The sequence below is a fragment of the Gekko japonicus genome, unplaced genomic scaffold (genome assembly GCF_001447785.1).
Source record: "Gekko japonicus isolate JY-2015 unplaced genomic scaffold, Gekko_japonicus_V1.1 scaffold27, whole genome shotgun sequence".
Lineage (NCBI taxonomy): Eukaryota > Metazoa > Chordata > Lepidosauria > Squamata > Gekkonidae > Gekko > Gekko japonicus.
This window is the reverse complement of record NW_015172002.1, coordinates 138,067-155,143: the sequence shown is the minus strand read 5'-3', so window position 1 is coordinate 155,143 and position 17,077 is coordinate 138,067. Positions and strand designations below refer to the sequence as shown.

Sequence of the window (17,077 nt, the reverse complement as noted above, 5' to 3'; positions counted from 1 at the left end):
TAGTTATCCAGAGATCATGATTGGTGCCTAATAAATATTAGTTGCTAGTGGCAATTTAATTAACAAATACATAAAATTGAAGTATGCTTTATGGCCCATCCTAATCTGGTTTGGGCCTATTTGTTGAATATAATGGTGCAGCATTTGCTCTAAGGATGCTGGTCTGGTGAGCAAGCAACAATAGTGCTGCCAGCCTCCAGGTGATGACTGGAGTTCTTTTGCTATTACAACAGATCTCCACACACCACAGATCAGTTTACCTGGAGAAAATAGCTGGTTTAGAAGATGGACTCTATGGCATTATAACCCACCGAAATCCCTCCCCTCCCCAAACTCCATCCTCCTCAGGCTCCACCCCCAAAATGTCCAGGTATTTCCCAACCTGCAGGTGACAACCCTAAGCAACAATGTAAGCCGTCCTGAGCCCGCTTGCGGGGTAGGGCGGGGTATAAATTTAATAAATAAATAAATAAATAAATCCCACTGACTTCCTAGGTGAGGAATCTTCCTCTAACAGAGGAAGATCTTATCCAATTCAACTAATTCTCTTAACTTCAACAAAACTGTAATTTTAAATATATTAATTAATTAAGCTGCCCTGAGTCGGCCTTGGCTGGGAGGGCGGGGTATAAATCTGATAATTAATTAATAATATTAATAATTAGTAATATTAAAACTGTAATTGCTGGCAGACTGAAATGCAAAGGGGTAACTTGTTCTTTAAAAACTATAATAGTGCCACTGGCTCATATTTACCATTCAGAACAAGGGACACTTCCTTCCATATGGACTTTTAATAGGATCTTATCTGCTGGCGAGGATTTTTATGGGGAAAATAGCACAATATTAAGCACTGTAAGGAACCGCTGTTTCAATTCTGCTTGAAAATAAATATGAAAAAAGAATCTTTCAGCACCAAAATAAAGTTGCAGTGTGAAATCACCTAAACAAACTAATAATAACAAAACATATCCCATTTATGTGGCTTCAGAAAGAAAACTAAAGGACTTTAATATAATAAACTGAGTTTAGGGTATACTCACAGACAGGGGTCCTGCTTCAATCTTGTTTTCAACTTCCCTACAAGATTGGTGGGATAGCAGAAAGAGGGGTGGGAGACAAAGAAAAAAGGGGGATCATGTCAATTTCTTTTTACCTTAGCACAGTATAACAACATATTTCAAAGGAGAAGCCCCTGTTGGCTCTAAGCATCTTCCATTTGTATTCTAGCATCTATTCACAGTCTCATTAGAGTTAAATAGTGTTTTTTAAAACAAAAACAAAAACCTGTCCGCAGGACTGACAGTTCTGTCACATAGAACAGACCCTGAGAGGTCTTCCTCAGACTGGCCAGAATCTCTAGTGCTTAACCTGGCCATAAAACTAAGCAAGCAGAATCCAAAGCATATTGAAGGTTTGATTAAACTGCAGGAATTGTATAGGTAAACATTGGCAATGAAGCAAGGAAGTAGCAGAGATAATTTAGTTAGTTCTGTGTTTTCTTTCTCTGATATTAAATCCTATTAAAACACATTCAGCTGTTAAGTTTTTTCATTTAAATATCATCATCATCACCACTTACTTATAGCCCACGCTCCCCTGCATAGCAAGGCTCAGGGCAGGTAACAACAATTAAAATTTAAAACATCTTACAGAACTGTCTTATACAGTTATCAAACTACCAAGTTGGTGCTCATAAAACTAATACAGCATAAATATAATCAATGAAACTGAACACCAATGGGAGGAAGAGGAGGGGGGATGGCAAAACAGATGAGCCATCATTAATCCTCACCCATAAGCCTGGTGGAACATCTCTGTCTTGTAGGCCATGCGAAATTGTCTCAGATCCACAGGGCCCGGGTCTCACTAGACAGAGTTCCACCAGGTTGGAGCCAGAGCTGAGGACACCCTGGCTCTAAATTGTGGATAGCCAGATGTTTTTTGTGTCCGATCTTGAAGGAATTAGATAAGCCATTTCAAGGCTGTCCCATGGATTTGAACGCGGGCAAGGCAGTGAGTCAACAACTCATGGTCGACAGTGTCAAACACTGCTGTCAAATCAAATAATAACAGCAGCGCTGACCTGCCTTGATCCAACTGTCTGCACAGACTGTCTGTGAGATCGACCAGTACTGACTCTGTTCCATGGCTGGGGTGCAAACTGGACTAGAATGGGTCTAGAGCCAATGAGTTATCCAGGAAAGTCTGGAGCTGTTCTGCTGCCGCTCTCTCAACTACCTTACCCAGAAATGATAAATTCAATACTGGGTGGCAGTTGGCTAGATCTGTAGGATCTAAAGATGGTTTCTTCAGGAGCACTCTTACCATAGCCTCCTTAAATTTATTTATTTAACAATATAATTCAAGAAAAATAAATAGTTACAAAACCTAGTAGAAAAATCCATGTAGTAAATTTAAAATAAAGATACAGATACAGAAAAAAGCACCACAAATGTCCATTTAAACTTTATACTCTACTTGCCTAAGCCTTCCATAGTCTGCCATTTATTACATTCAATTAATCATATATATCTCAAAGTTATTTCTTTTACTTGCTCTTTTGGTCAATATTTATTGCAGTATTTAATAAATGAGGACCAAATTTGAACAAACAGTTCCTGAGAACCAATTTTGCCTTCACAGGCCTTCTTATTCACTGTTATTTTTGTTCATTAGAGCCACATGCCAAACTTGGTGTGCCCATTCATCTATGCCTGGCAATGATGACTATATCCAGGCCTGTGCCAGAAGCTGTCTTGCCACTACCATCAGATTTTTAATTGCATACTTTCCCCATTTCTCAAGATTGCATGGTAGGATACTTAACATTGCTATCCCAGGTTTACACTCCAGTTTACAAACTGAAATACTATTTATTTACTTAAATATACTTCTCCAATATCCCTGAATCACCACCAAATATGAAATAGTACCAGCCTCTGGCCTGCAATGCCAGCCCAATTTTGACTCTCTTGGGAAAATTTTTGCAGTTCTATCAGGTGCAAGGTACCATCTATACATAATTTTCATCATATTCTCCCTAATACCTACATTACCAGGTGCCTTAATGATGTCCTCTTGCCATGGTTCCATAGAGATACACATATGGAGTTCTCCTTCCCATCTGCTTCTGTAACTAGTATTTTTAGGCTCCAAATTTGCTAGCAAACCATAGATAGTCACTACCAAGCATTTGTACAATCCCGATTGTACAAACTGATCTAACAGGCAAAAATGTTATTTTTAAATGAAATCTAGTTTGTATAAAATTCCTTATCTGAAGGTTCTGAAAAAAGGGTAAGAGAGATTCACCATCCTCTTGTTGAAGTTCTGCAAATGATTTAATAGCTTGGTTGGTAACAAAATCAGCAATCCTAGTCAGTTTCAACTTTCTGTCTGCCAAACCTCAACAAACTCACAGTGATTAAGTACTGGTATACAAAAGGAGAATCATACAACTCCAACTTATTTTTACACTGATCCCATACCTTAAGAAAAGTCTTTGTAATGTATATTAAGTCTTGACCCACCATTTGTCTTTTATTTTCCTAAATCCAACTATCTAATGATGAAAGAAGACCATATTGCTCTATTTCCCATACTATCTGCATTTTATCCCTTCTATACCAATTAGTTAACTTAAGGCTGAGAGCCTAGATGTCAGACAGTATATTTCAATATTCAGTGAGCAAAGGCCACCATTTCCCCAGGTCCGTGGGAGCCCTTGCTTTTCTATTTCTGGTTTTCTATTGCTCCATATGAATCCATTAAATATTTGCTGGATCTCTTTCAACATTGTTTTTTTTAACTGACAATGGCAACATCATGATAACAATATATATATAGGTAAAATTTTCATCTTTGTAATCGCTACTTGGCCTAACTAAGATAATTTATATTTAGCTCAATTTTTGAGGTTGTTTTCAGTTTTTAAAATTACTGAATATATCTTATGTTTTCAGTTTGCCACAGGACCCTGGTTATATCAGTTATGAAATGTTTGTCCTCTTTAGTTAGTTCTACCCCCATTGATACTCACTTGATAGTATTAATTTGATGACCGGAAATTGCTCCAAACTCACTGATCAGCTTATTAATTGACTCATATCAGTTCTGTATTAGAATGGTGACTGATTTTTGAGGATTCTTATGTACTTTTAAACTGCCTGTCTCTTGGACGCTAACTGATGGTCAGCTAAAATAGACTCCCCATGCCCTTACGATAGCTAAAAGGCTCATACCACAAGATTGGAAAGATAAAAGCCCACCTCCAGTAAATCAATGGATTGAGGCACTTGGAACTTTATCAATATTTTGAATGCATGGCATATAGATGACAATTGTATATGGGCTTATTTTTAGATATTTGGAAACTGTTTATAGAAAATAATGTGTAGATCTGCCACCACTGTTATAGTTTTGCCTTGTCTTATGTATATCCTTTTTTTCCCCTTTAAAAAAATCTTATTTAGTTGCTGGATTTTTAGTTTCCCCCCCCCTTGTTCTTTTTTTCCTGTTTTTTAAAGAAATAAATTTTTTAAAAAGTGCAACTGAAAATACATTGAAAGGCATGTAAATAATACCTCTTACAAATGGGTCCAGGTGCATTACAAGATGCGCTGCATGATAGGCAGGGAGTATATCAAGGGGCCACTGTCTGCAGGCTAAGTGGTGGTATAGCATGTTGAGCTAGTGAGTTCCTGGTGGAGATCTCACCTCTGCCATGAAATCACTAGCTGGGTGTAAGCAGGGGAGAGGTCATGGCTTAATGACAGAATACCTGCTTTACATTAAGAAGGTCCCTTCCAAGCCAAATCTCTAAATCTCTAGTTATTTAATTTATTTATTTATTTGAATTCCTGAAGTTGGCCAGTGACCACTCATTCAATCATCTTGTTCAAGAATGGTACATACATTGGAACAGAAGATAATCAACTCTCCTGGGCTCAGAACAGGTTTCTTTAAGGAGTAAATGCAGTTAAAAGGCCAAAGTAGTTTGCGGTGTGAAAGACCTCTGTCTGAGGCCCTGGAGAGCTGCTGGCAGTCATTGTAGACTCAGTAAAAGGCAGCTTCATGTTTTTATGAATTCACTATAGCCTCATCCCTCCCCCCAAAAAACATGGAGGATTTTTATAACGATTACTGAGATAATGGATGGGAAATGCTCTGAATGTGCCCAAACCATGGAACCCAAACAGAGAGTCTAGCACTTACTCTGAAAGACTCCTTTTTTCTGAGAAAACTCTTAGGATGAACTCCCCCTCTTGGTGAGGTTCATATGTGGATGGGATGATGACGTATTCATTTGGAGGCAGCCGGAAGCGTTCAGCAACTTCTCGCATGTTTATATATGACTTGCACTTGACTTTAGAGGCATTGTAGAGGAAGAAATCCTTCTGTAAATGCTTCTTGTCACCCTGCATCTGTAAATAAAAAGTAATTGCCAGCAAAGCAATTTTCAGAAACATCAGACAGCATGGATACATAAAACAGGGTTTAGAATTGCCTCGACAACTTTGAATTCTATTGGACTGGACAGTAACATCCCAATTCAGTTGATGTCAGCAGTGAGGGACTAACATCTTCTATTGAGTCACAGTTACAACTAAATTTTGCTAGGCGGGGGCCACAATAGATTTATATTAATATTTTAATGCTGTATCTCTTCTGGCTGAAAAACATAAAATAATATGCTTATAAAGCACAACTGACTTTTAAATTATAACAAATAAACAATTTCAAAGCAATACAGTTATGTGCTAATACTTGTATACAGTCACCACACTGGGCTGAAGACCCAATTTAAATAACATCTTCTTCAGATGTTAATAATCATCTGTGTTTGGGTTACAGAAATAATAACAAAACAAATCACAATAAAAAAACCCTGGTATATAGATACAACTCCCCCCCCCCCCCCAAGGGCAAATTAGCACTCCTCCACAGCCATTTTTGGATCAGAAAAACACTGCAGGGAGAAGGCTGAAGCTACTTTCCCCTTCACCCTGCAGTCACAATCTGAACTGGGCCCCACATACTTGGGAAATGAATTCCCAGCAGCATGACATATGGCTCTTGGTGTGAGAGGTTGGGGGAACCCAGACGTGACTTGCAAAAAATCATCTTGTCTAGCTTGCACCATATTTTACATTAGTGGGAAAGGTATCGCAGGCTACTTCTGAAAGTGCAGCCCTACAAACAGATAAAATTGGCAACTGCCTGTTCATACACATTCTTTCTGGTGGTTCCTTCCCATATTTTGGGATGGCCTGCCTGAGGCTATCAGGAAGGCATCCATTCTTCTATCATTTTGCAAAATGTGCTAAACAGAAATGTTCAGAAGGGCATTTTTATATCAGAACTATGGTATAACAGATCAGCACAGGAGATTGATTCTATAATGGACAATATTGTTGTATATTCAAATGTTTATTACATTAATCATTTCCTTTTCCCGCAATTCAATGTCAGTTCAATGTCTGCTACCTTTGTGACCATTCTTTAGTATATAACCTGAAAAGAAACATCTCAACCATCACAAAGGGTGCTGATAGGTAACCCTGCCCCTACAAACCTTGTGGCCCTAGTCAGGAATTAATTGTGTGATTAGCACTGCCTGTAAGCCGCTCTGAGACCCCCTGAGAAAGGGGGTTCGAGCGGGATATAAAGTCTAAGGTTAAAAAAGGTTAAAAAAAAAAGTACTGAGTTCGGACACGTGGCATAGAGATCAGTTTATAGTTTATTAACTCACTGGAAATTAGAGACAAACTAGCCGGTCGGTGACCGGCTTTTATCTGTGCACACACACACTCAAAACACACACCCCCACTCCCTGTGATAGGCTCTATTTACACTACCTAGTCCCCATTGGTACATACCAGGATCCGTGCGAGCGTTAGGATCCTACCAGTCTATTGTTCCTAGACCCGAAGGTCTGTTTGACCGCATGGCCAGGCTAACACTGGCGAGGCTACCTTAATACATAACATAACCTTAGACAGTTTTGTTGTCTGCATTGTCTATTTTGTTGCCTCAGGTGATTTGTAATTATTTGCTTGCACTTTTCCAGTTCTTCAATCCTATCTCACTGTGTAGCTTTGTTTGTTAGAGATCTTTGCTGCTTACATTTTTTTTCATGTTTTGTAATCCACCTTCAGTCTCAGTGAGAATGGTGGGATATAAATGAAGTTGTCGTTATTGTTATTAATCACCACCACTACAGCTTCAGGTTTCTTCAGGTTCTGAGTAGTTTCAGTCCAACTGTGAGGGCATTTTTCTACGGGTGGCTCCCATACCTGGCATTTCCTAAAACAGATGGCTCATTATCAGTGCCACAGTGTTCTTATGTGTGCTATTAAATATTACTTCTTTGCATATATCTAAATGCATGGTTTGGGACACCATACACAGGAATTGTTCAGGTTTTTAAAACATGGCCAAAGTTATGGGCAAGGTTTTGCACTTATGCTGAATCACAAAAATTAAAACCACCAGAAAATTCCAAAAGGTTGACATGGATAAGCACAAAAGCAGAAATATCTGAGAATGTTACATCAAAGCATCAATTCTTCTGCCTTCATTCTGTTCATACCTCTTTGGGTACCTTGGAGCAAAAATAAGACAGAAATATCATTAGAAATTAGGTGGAGAATGTCTTATTGCACATTTATTTACAATTATCACCCACAAACTCTATTTCTTAATTAAGAAATTATTCCAGGACCAGTACTTGAGTTTTATTCTCAGCTATCGGCGATATACATGTTTACTGCGTATGTGGAAAAGGTTTTGAACTGTCTCATGCCTGATTAAATGTTTGTTTAAAAGCAAAAACAACAATGTGCACTTTTACATACAGCTGTTCAGTATTATCAGCTGTCCATAATGGACATGCGACAATTGAGTAGGATAAGATGGTAGCTTAGTAACTGTGGTACCTCATAGATGGCAAAGCCTATAGTGAGAAGGTTGGCTCCTAGCTTGCGTTCTTTCCTCCTGTTTTTCTGCATCAGAGCAACTAGAAAACTACACACAACTTCATTATCTTCTGGGTCATCATCCTCTTCCAGGAGTCTCAAACGATACTGGGGATTGGTCCAAAATGTATCTGCAAATAAACACACCCCAACCCATAAAATTATTTTAATTTTCTGAAATCTATACTGTCAGTCTCTATGAGAATTCCTCCTCAACTATCTATCCACTTTGAAATATTTTAGGAAAAGTTCAAAGGTAATAATTTATGCATTGCTAGGTATTTCTGCTAGCAAGGTGGAAGACCTATGTTGTTGACAGCTGTTCTCCTCTACCAGAATTATCACTGGTATCCTTAGTGTTAGAACATTAGGCATCCTCTGTCCCTTTCAGTTTCCTGATTTTATTGAAAGAAACTCCTCTAAGGCTGATTCCGCACAAATAGTTGCCTCGGTTTCAACCCCCCCCCCCCCGGTAATAAATAATCGTGGCAAAGCATCGTTTCCACATTTGTTGCCGTGGGGTCTGTCTGTGTTTTGCCCGAATCCCATGCGCTTCCCTCCCACCCCGCATTTTCTGTTTTTTTCAAGTTCTTTGTTTTGCTTCAGTGCTGGAGTCGGGGTATTCCAATGGTGAACTCAGTCAGGATTTGCACTTGCCTAGTCTCGCCCCTTTCCCGCCCCTTCCCTCCCCCATCCTGTTTTGGTTGGCTACTCTCAGGGAGCAAAGGGCTGGACCCTTCCAACCCGCTCGGAGGCTCATTTGCCATGAAAGTGTGTGTGTACAGGGGGACACAGCGGCAGTCAAAAGCTGGGCAGAGCTGCTCTTGGCCAGCTGGGGCCAGGGAGCACTACGGGCGTGGGGGTTTGTTTGGCAGATTAGGCTGGGCGAGGGGGAGGAGGATTGGATTCCCTCCCCAATTTAAGCACAGGAGTAGAACGGGGTGAGGAAGTGATGAAGAAAATATGTAGGCGAAAACCAAATGAAAACCACGCTTCCTTTAAAAAAAAAAACAGGATGCCATGAATGCGCTATGGTTACTCCCCTTAGTGGTGCATCACAATACAGTTACGCATGCAGTTTTTTAAAAATGGGGAGGGGGGAAACAAGGGGGAGGAGCAGCAACACACAGGGAAAGGCAGAAAAGTATAGCATATGTGGAAATCAAGATCTGACACAGAACAACCACAAAAGGCTGCTGTGTAGAACTTGTGCATCACATCTGGGCCTTTGGAACGTGCAGGTAAACGAAAGCAAACTGTTAATGCAGAATCAGCCTAAGTGTGTTTTCATGTATTTTTTTTTTGTGTGTGTGTGTGTTTTCATGTATTTAAGACAATATCTCTACTACATTACTACTTTCATTGCATTGTGGTTGACATATCCACTAGGGGGCAGGGGGTGGAGTGGCTCTGCTCATTCGGGAGGCTTACTCTTTCAGGGTGCTCCTGCTGCTGAGGCTCATGGGCATTGAGTGTGCTGGTCTAGTGTGGGAAGCAGGGGAGAGTTTGGCTATTTGGGATGTGTACCATCCATCCAACACACTGGCCTCTAGCCTATCATCCCTGCTTGAGGCTGTGTTGAGCTGGGCATTGGAGCACCCTAGACTGATAGTCTTGGGTGACTTCAATGTCCATGCGGAAGACGCAACCTCCTCACAGGCAATGGACCTGCTGTCATCCATGGTGGCACTGGGACTCTCCCAATATGTAATGGTTCCCACTCACTGGGCTGGGCACACGCTCAATTGGATCTTCGCGGTGGGGGTTACAGTGGACCGGATCACTGCCATGGTGGTGCCATGGTCAGACCACCATGCCCTGAAGGCCTGTCTGAACATTTCACCCCAGCCCTGTTTGGGAGGCGAGTGCATTTTAGCTCACCCACGGAGCCAAATGGACCTTATGCGGCTTTAGATGGCTCTGCAGGATCCAATGCCCCCTGGTGGCTCGTTGGATGAGCTGGTAGAGGACTAGCATTGTTAACTCTCTGCAGCCATTGACAAGATCGCTCCCAGATGCCCTCTGCGTCCTTGCTCTAGGCTAGCTCCTTGGTATACCCAGGAGCTGTGGCTGATGAAACGGACACTAAGACAACTAGAGAGACAGTGGAGGCAAATGCACGACGAAGCTACAAGAACATCTTATAGGATGTTTATGAAAGCCTATGAGATGGCAGTCAAAACCGCAAAGAGAGAGTTCTACGAGGCCACGATTGCGTCTGCTAGCTCACACCTGGCTCAATTGTTTAGACCGATTCAGACTTTGACAGATTTACCACAGGGCAAAATCAGTGTTAGGGAATTGGATACTGGCTGTGAGGCTTTTGCAAGCTATTTTGCAGATAAGGTCTTGTTGCTCCGCCACAATCTCCCTGCTACAGTTGAGACAGTAAGAGAAATCGAGGCTCCATGCACGTCTTCTAGTCTGATTCTGGATTATTTCAGTCCACTCAGCCTTGAGGAAGTCGACAGATTGCTCTCGACAGTATGCCCAACCACATGCAGCCTTGATCCGTGCCCTTCATGGCTAATTAAAGCTGGCCGTGAGGGGTTCCAAGGTGCCCTTAGGGATATTATTAACAAGTCCCTCTCTGAGGGACTGTTCCCGGGGGCACTCTAGGAAGTGATGGTTCGTCTTCTCTTGAAGAAACCAACTCTGGATCCAGCTGAATTGGCAAACTATCGGCCAGTTTCTAATTTGCCCTATTGGGGCAAATTATTTGAGAGGGCGGTGGTGACACAGTTGCAAAGCTTTATGGATGACACTTCCATGCTAGACCCGTTTCAGTCCTGCTTCCACCCAGGCCATGGGACAGAGACGGCACTGGTCACCCTCACAGACGACCTCTGGAAGCATCTGGATTGGGGAGGGACAGCAGTGCTGTTATTGTTGGACCTGTCAGTGGCGTTCGACATGGTCGACCATCAGCTACTGATCCACCACCCTGCCGACATGGGGGCGCAGGGGCTTGCCTTGCAATGGCTTGACTCCTTTCTCCATGGTTGGGGACAAACACTTGGGGATCAGATGTCCCGAAGGCACCCGCTTATTTGCAGAGTGCCCCAAGGGGCAGTGCTCTCCCCAATGTTATTCAACATCTACATGCGTCCCCTTGCCCAGATTGCCCGGAGGCATGGGCTTGGGTGTCACCAATATGCGGATGTATCTGTTGTTGGGCGGCCAGTCCAACTCTACCCTGGAAGATCTAGACTGGGCGCTGCAGGACGTGGCTGGCTGGCTTAGACTGAGTTGACTGAAATTGAATCCGACGAAGACGGAGGCCCTGTGCTTGAGTCGAAGTGGACTGGGGGTAGGGATCCCATTGCTGGCCTTTGATGGGGCATCGTTGGTGCCAACGCCGAGGGTCAGGAGTCTGGGAGTGCTCCTGGATGCCGCCTTAATGATGGAGGCCCAGGTAGCAGCCACTGCCAAGGCAGCCTTTTACCATCTTCGGCTGATTAGGCAGCTGGTTTTCTTCGTTAAACACAATGACCTGGCAACAGTGATCCACGCAATGGTCACCTTGATATTAGACTACTGCGATACTCTCTACATGGGGCTGCCCTTGTTGCAACTCTGGAAGGTGCAGCTGGCGCAAAATGCGGCAGCCAGGCTGCTGATGGGCATCCCTATGGGGGAACACATCCAGCCTGTGCTGAAGGCATTGCACTGGCTGCCTATAGCATACCAGATGCGCTTCAAGGTGCTGGTTTTGACCTTTAAAGCCCTATATGGCCTGGGACCTGCCTACCTGAAGGACCGCCTCCCCCACATGTCCCCACAGAGAGCACTGAGGTCAGGGTCACAAAATCATTTGGGCCTCCCTTGACCGAAAGATGCCAGACTGGCCTCTACCAGGTCAAGGGCCTCCACAGTGGTGGCTCCACACTGGTGGAATGAGGTCCCGAAGGACACCAGGGCCCTGCAGGACCTTTTACACTTCTGCAGGGCCTGTAAAACGGAGCTCTTCCACCAGGCCTTCAACTAGGAGCCGACACTAATGACATCAATTATATTAGTAATATCAACTAACATTAACTGAACTGGAGAATACGAACTAACTATGCTGGATGCTGATGGGGGCCATTTTTGGGGAGCATCTATCATGGCCACCAGGTTGTTATTGTCACCAGCACTTTATTTTCATTTTATTCTATTTTATTGTTGAGCTATGCTTGTCATGTTTGTGTTTTAATGTGCGTTTAACCCTTATTGTAAGCCGCCCTGAGCCTGCCTGTGGCGGGGAGGGTATGATAAAAATTGAATAAATAAGTAAATAAATGAGACCCAGAGATTCACTGCCTCAAGGACATGTCAGCTTCATAGAGGGGGGGCCTCTGGTCCAGGGACTCAATGAGAAAGATATATCACTGACATGCTTATTTCGGAGCCGTTGTTTGGCAGGCTGATAGAGCAGCTGCTATTATTATTTAGATTTTATTTTAGTTAATTTCTGTACTGCCTCTTCAGGGAGCCTTCAAATTTATCCATCACACACTGGATATGTGAATATGTTAAGCTCACTTGGTACTATGTGAACCAGTTTGCTCAGAAATACTCCAATTCCACTTTGCTCTCTTCTTGGCATATTAGTAGAATGGCTAATAGGACAAAGCGTGACATGACTTGCAGCTGTCCTGTGTCACAACAGCCCCTTGACCATAAAACATTCAAGTGTCATAGAAAAGGAGTCAGACTTCGAGTTCTCCCTGCTGTGCTGTGTAGACTGTTTACTTCTACATGGAGGAGCACTTGGTTTGTACATGTAATCTACAGTAGCACATTCAGGAAAATTATAACATGTGACTTGTGAGCAAGATGTGTCTATGGCACCTTAATTTAATCTCTCATTTGAACCTTAAGAAGAAGAAGAAGAGATTGGATTTATACCCCACCCTTCACTACCCAAAGGTGTCTCAGAGCGGCTTACAAACTCCTTTCCCTTCCCCTCCCCACAACAGACACCCTGTGAGGTAGGTGGGGCTAAGAGAGCTCTTGACAGAAACGGCTCTTTTTCAAGAACAGCTCTTATCAGTACAGCTTGCCCAAGGTCATCCAGCCAGGTGAAAGTGGAGGAGTGGGGAATCAAACCCGGTTCTCCCAGATTAGAGTCCGTGCACTTAACCACTACACCAAACTTGACAGTCGATATCAGAAGATTTGCCATCTTTTAATATAAGTTGTATGATTTTATATTGATTTATATTGATTGACAGTTTTAATGGAATTTTAATGTATTTTTATATATGTTGTTAGCCACCCTGAGCCTGCCGAATGGCGGGGAGGGCAGGATATAAATGTAAATATAAATAAATAAATAACTAAATAAATAAAATTACCATGTGGAGCTAACAAGGGGCAGGCAGCCTGGGCAAAGGCTCAAGGTAATGGATGACTGGTAGAAAGATGTAACTTAAAGAATAAGGATCCTACCCTAGAATAACAACAGTCACAATATGTTTAGAGAAGGGATTGCTTGTATACACCTTTATTTCGTAACTTTGTTCAAGCTGTTGTTGTGCACAGTATATATGTGGACATGTTATTTTTAAGAAACTCATTATCTTGACTGCCAGACGTTTGTTCTCTATAAACACCATAAACCACACTGGAATACATTACTAAAAGAGCACTAGGGAAAGGGAAGTGGTTAGTCAACAGACTGCTAGATCCCTTGGAGTGTGCGTGTCAAGCGATCCCTGCAAAGGCTATCTGAAGTGAAAGCAGGAGATGCAGGTACTAGGCAGTGCTTGTAAATGGCAATGCAGGCTGAGTACTGGGCTGACCCTTTTAGAGTGAAATACCCTTATTGACCAGCTGGAGGCAGTGTAGATACCCAGGGAGAAACAAGGAACCTCTCCAGGATTAGGTTGGGTTTGGGAGAGCCATGTGCTGTCAGATGGAGACCCTGGACATCCTCTGAGTGTCTCAACCTCTCAGACATCCCAAAAATTGAACTGTGCTTGCTGATCAAATGGGTATTCTATAGGCTTTCCTAATGTCTTTACTTTGATTGGAGCAGTGGCACTGGTGGGAGGATTTTCAAGAGATACAAATGCTATCTTTCGTTTTTCTCCTGTAAGATAATTCCAACATGGGGTTTAGAGTAGGGAAATGTTGTGGGGAAGAGTAAAAAAAAACAAGTCCTCATATGGCATCTCTTATCAAAATTATGACCTCTATGGCTGCTTTTAAGGAGAAGCAAAAATGTCAAGAGATTTGATTGTTTGACCTAGATCACATCCCTGATGAATATACAGTAGAGGTGAAGAATAGATTCAAGGGTCTGGATTTGATAGATAGAGTGCCTGAAGAACTATGGACGGAGGTTCGTGACATTGTACAGGAGGCAGCAATCACCACCATACCAAAGAAAAAGAAATGCAAGAAAGCAAAATGGCTTTCTGATGAGGCTTTACAAATAGCAGAGGAAAGAAGGAAAGCGAAAGGCAAAGGCGAAAAGGAAAGATTTACCCAACTGAACGCAGATTTCCAGAGAACAGCAAGGAGAGATAAGGAGGCCTTCCTGAATGAACAGTGCAAAGTAATAGAAGAAAACAATAGAATGGGAAGGACTAGAGATCTCTTCAAGAAAGTTGGAGAAATCAAGGGAGCGTTCCATGCAAAGCTGGCCATGATAAAGGACAAAAACGGTAGGGACCTAACAGAAGCAGAAGAGATTAGGAAAAGATGGCAAGAATACACAGAAGAACTATACAAGAAAGACCTCGATGTCCTTGACAACCACGACGGTATAATCACTGACCTCGAGCCAGACATCCTGGAATGTGAAGTTAAATGGGCCTTAGAAAGCATTGCTAACAACAAAGCTAGTGGAGGTGATGGTATTCCAGCTGAGCTATTCAAAGTCTTAGAAGATGATGCTGTTAAAGTGCTGCACTCCATTTGCCAGCAAATTTGGAAAACGCAACAGTGGCCACAGGATTGGAAAAGATCAGTATACATTCCAATCCCAAAGAAGGGCAATGCCAAGGAATGTTCAAACTATCGCACAATTGCACTCATATCACACGCTAGCAAGGTCATGCTCAAGATCCTACAAGCTAGGCTTCAACAGTACGTGGATAGAGAACTACCAGAAGTACAAGCTGGGTTTCGAAGAGGTAGAGGAACTAGAGATCAAATTGCCAACATTCGCTGGATTATGGAGAAAGCAAGAGAGTACCAGAAAAATATCTACTTCTGCTTCATTGACTATGCTAAAGCTTTTGACTGTGTGGATCACAACAAACTATGGCAGGTCCTTAAAGAGATGGGAGTACCAGACCACCTCACATGTCTCTTGAGAAACCTGTATAAGGGCCAAGAAGCGACAGTTAGAACCGGATATGGAACAACTGATTGGTTCAGCATAGGAAAAGGAGTACGACAAGGATGTATATTGTCGCCTTGCTTATTTAATATATATGCAGAGTACATCATGCGAAATGCTGGCCTGGATGAATCACAAGCGGGAATTAAGATTGCTGGGGAAAAGATCAACAACCTCAGATATGCAGATGATACCACTCTAATGGCTGAAAGTGAAAAGGATCTAAAGAGCCTCTTGCTCAGAGTAAAAGAGGAGAGCGCAAAAGTGGGCTTGAAGCTCAACATCAAAAAAACTAAGATCATGGCATCCGGCCCCATCACTCCTTGGCAAATAGAAGGGGAAGTCGTGGAAGTAGTGACAGACTTCACGTTCCTGGGATCCCAGATCACCGCAGACTGTGACTGCAGCCATGAAATTAAAAGACGCCTGCTCCTTGGGAGGAAAGCGATGGCGAACCTAAACAGCATGATAAAAAGTAGAGACATCACCCTGCCAACAAAAGTCCGCATGGTCAAAGCAATGGTATTCCCAGTAGTCATGTATGGCTGTGAGAGTTGGACTATAAGGAAGGCCGAGCGCCGAAGAATAGATTCTTTTGAACTATGGTGCTGGAGAAGACTCTTGAGAGTCCCTTGGACTGCAAGAAGAACAAATCAGTCAATCCTCAAAGAAATCAACCCTGACTGTTCCCTGGAAGGCCAGATAATGAAACTGAAGCTCAAATACTTTGGCCACCAAATGAGAAGGGAGCACTCACTGGAAAAGACCCTGATGCTGGGAAAGATTGAAGGTCAAAGAAGACGGGGACGGCAAAGGATGAGATGGTTAGACAGTGTCAGCGATGCAACGAACATGAAATTGAGCCAACTTCGGAGGACGGCGGAAGACAGGAGAGCCTGGCGGGAGATTGTCCATGGGGTCGCGAAGAGTCGGACTCGACTGTGCGACTGAACAACAACTCTTAGAAAATGTCCAAAAAGTCTGACTCCTTGTTCGTCTACCACATAGTAAGTGGTCCCAGAAGAAAATATATGTTTCAGGTAGGTAGGTATGGCACACGGAATATGGCAGAATCTGCAGCTCCCATATTTTACTTACCTGGATAGTTGCGGCAACCACCTGCAGTGCATCCTCGCACCCACCGCCCTTCCGTAACGGAAACTGTCCATGTTTGAAGTTTATCAGCTTCCAGAGTATCAGGTGTGAGATTACACATCTCAAGCTTTGTGAAATACCTCATAAAATCTTCAAGTGATATCCTAGAGAGATGGGTGGAACAATGGTGCTATGGTATTTAATTAATTAATTAATTAATTAACTTTATTTATAGTTTACCTTTCTTGCTGGAGAAAATGGTGGATTCTGTGTCATTATGCCCTGTTGAGGTGTCATGACGCCAGTGGGTTGCCACCTTCTGCCGCCACCCCCCTGGACTTAGGTCCCTTGAGAAGGCCCAGGGTACCTTCCCAAGCCCCTTCAAAGTGCCCCTTTGTAGCCAAGAAATTTAAGCATGATGGCCAGGCAGAGAAACACTTAACAAAAAGGGTTTATTATTACAGTATTGGGCAGGGGAAAACCAAGACAAAACAAGGAACTTTAAAATACATAACAGTGTTGAAAGGCCAAAAGCTAATACAAAACTAATGCAGCTACCTAATACTCCTTAACTGTTACTACTCAAGCCCTACAGCTCTCTTATGCCAGGCTTCTCTCTGTATTCACTGTCCCCAGTGAGGGATCTTTCTCCCAGACCAGTCTCCTCAGC

General features: G+C 42.7%; 1 protein-coding gene across 1 annotated transcript in view; it reads right to left on the bottom strand.

Moving 5' to 3' along the window:
* The window catches only part of CAPN3 (calpain 3), a 52,921-nt gene that overhangs the window by 14,045 nt on the left and 21,799 nt on the right, over nucleotides 1–17,077 (bottom strand). Inside the window, exons 10-14 of the mRNA XM_015420065.1 lie at nucleotides 16,411–16,571; nucleotides 7,941–8,110; nucleotides 7,595–7,606; nucleotides 5,218–5,426; nucleotides 1,044–1,080 (exon numbers count right to left, since the gene is read on the bottom strand). Coding sequence (XP_015275551.1) covers nucleotides 1,044–1,080; nucleotides 5,218–5,426; nucleotides 7,595–7,606; nucleotides 7,941–8,110; nucleotides 16,411–16,571 — 589 coding nt within the window. The remainder of the gene's footprint in view (nucleotides 1–1,043; nucleotides 1,081–5,217; nucleotides 5,427–7,594; nucleotides 7,607–7,940; nucleotides 8,111–16,410; nucleotides 16,572–17,077) is intronic.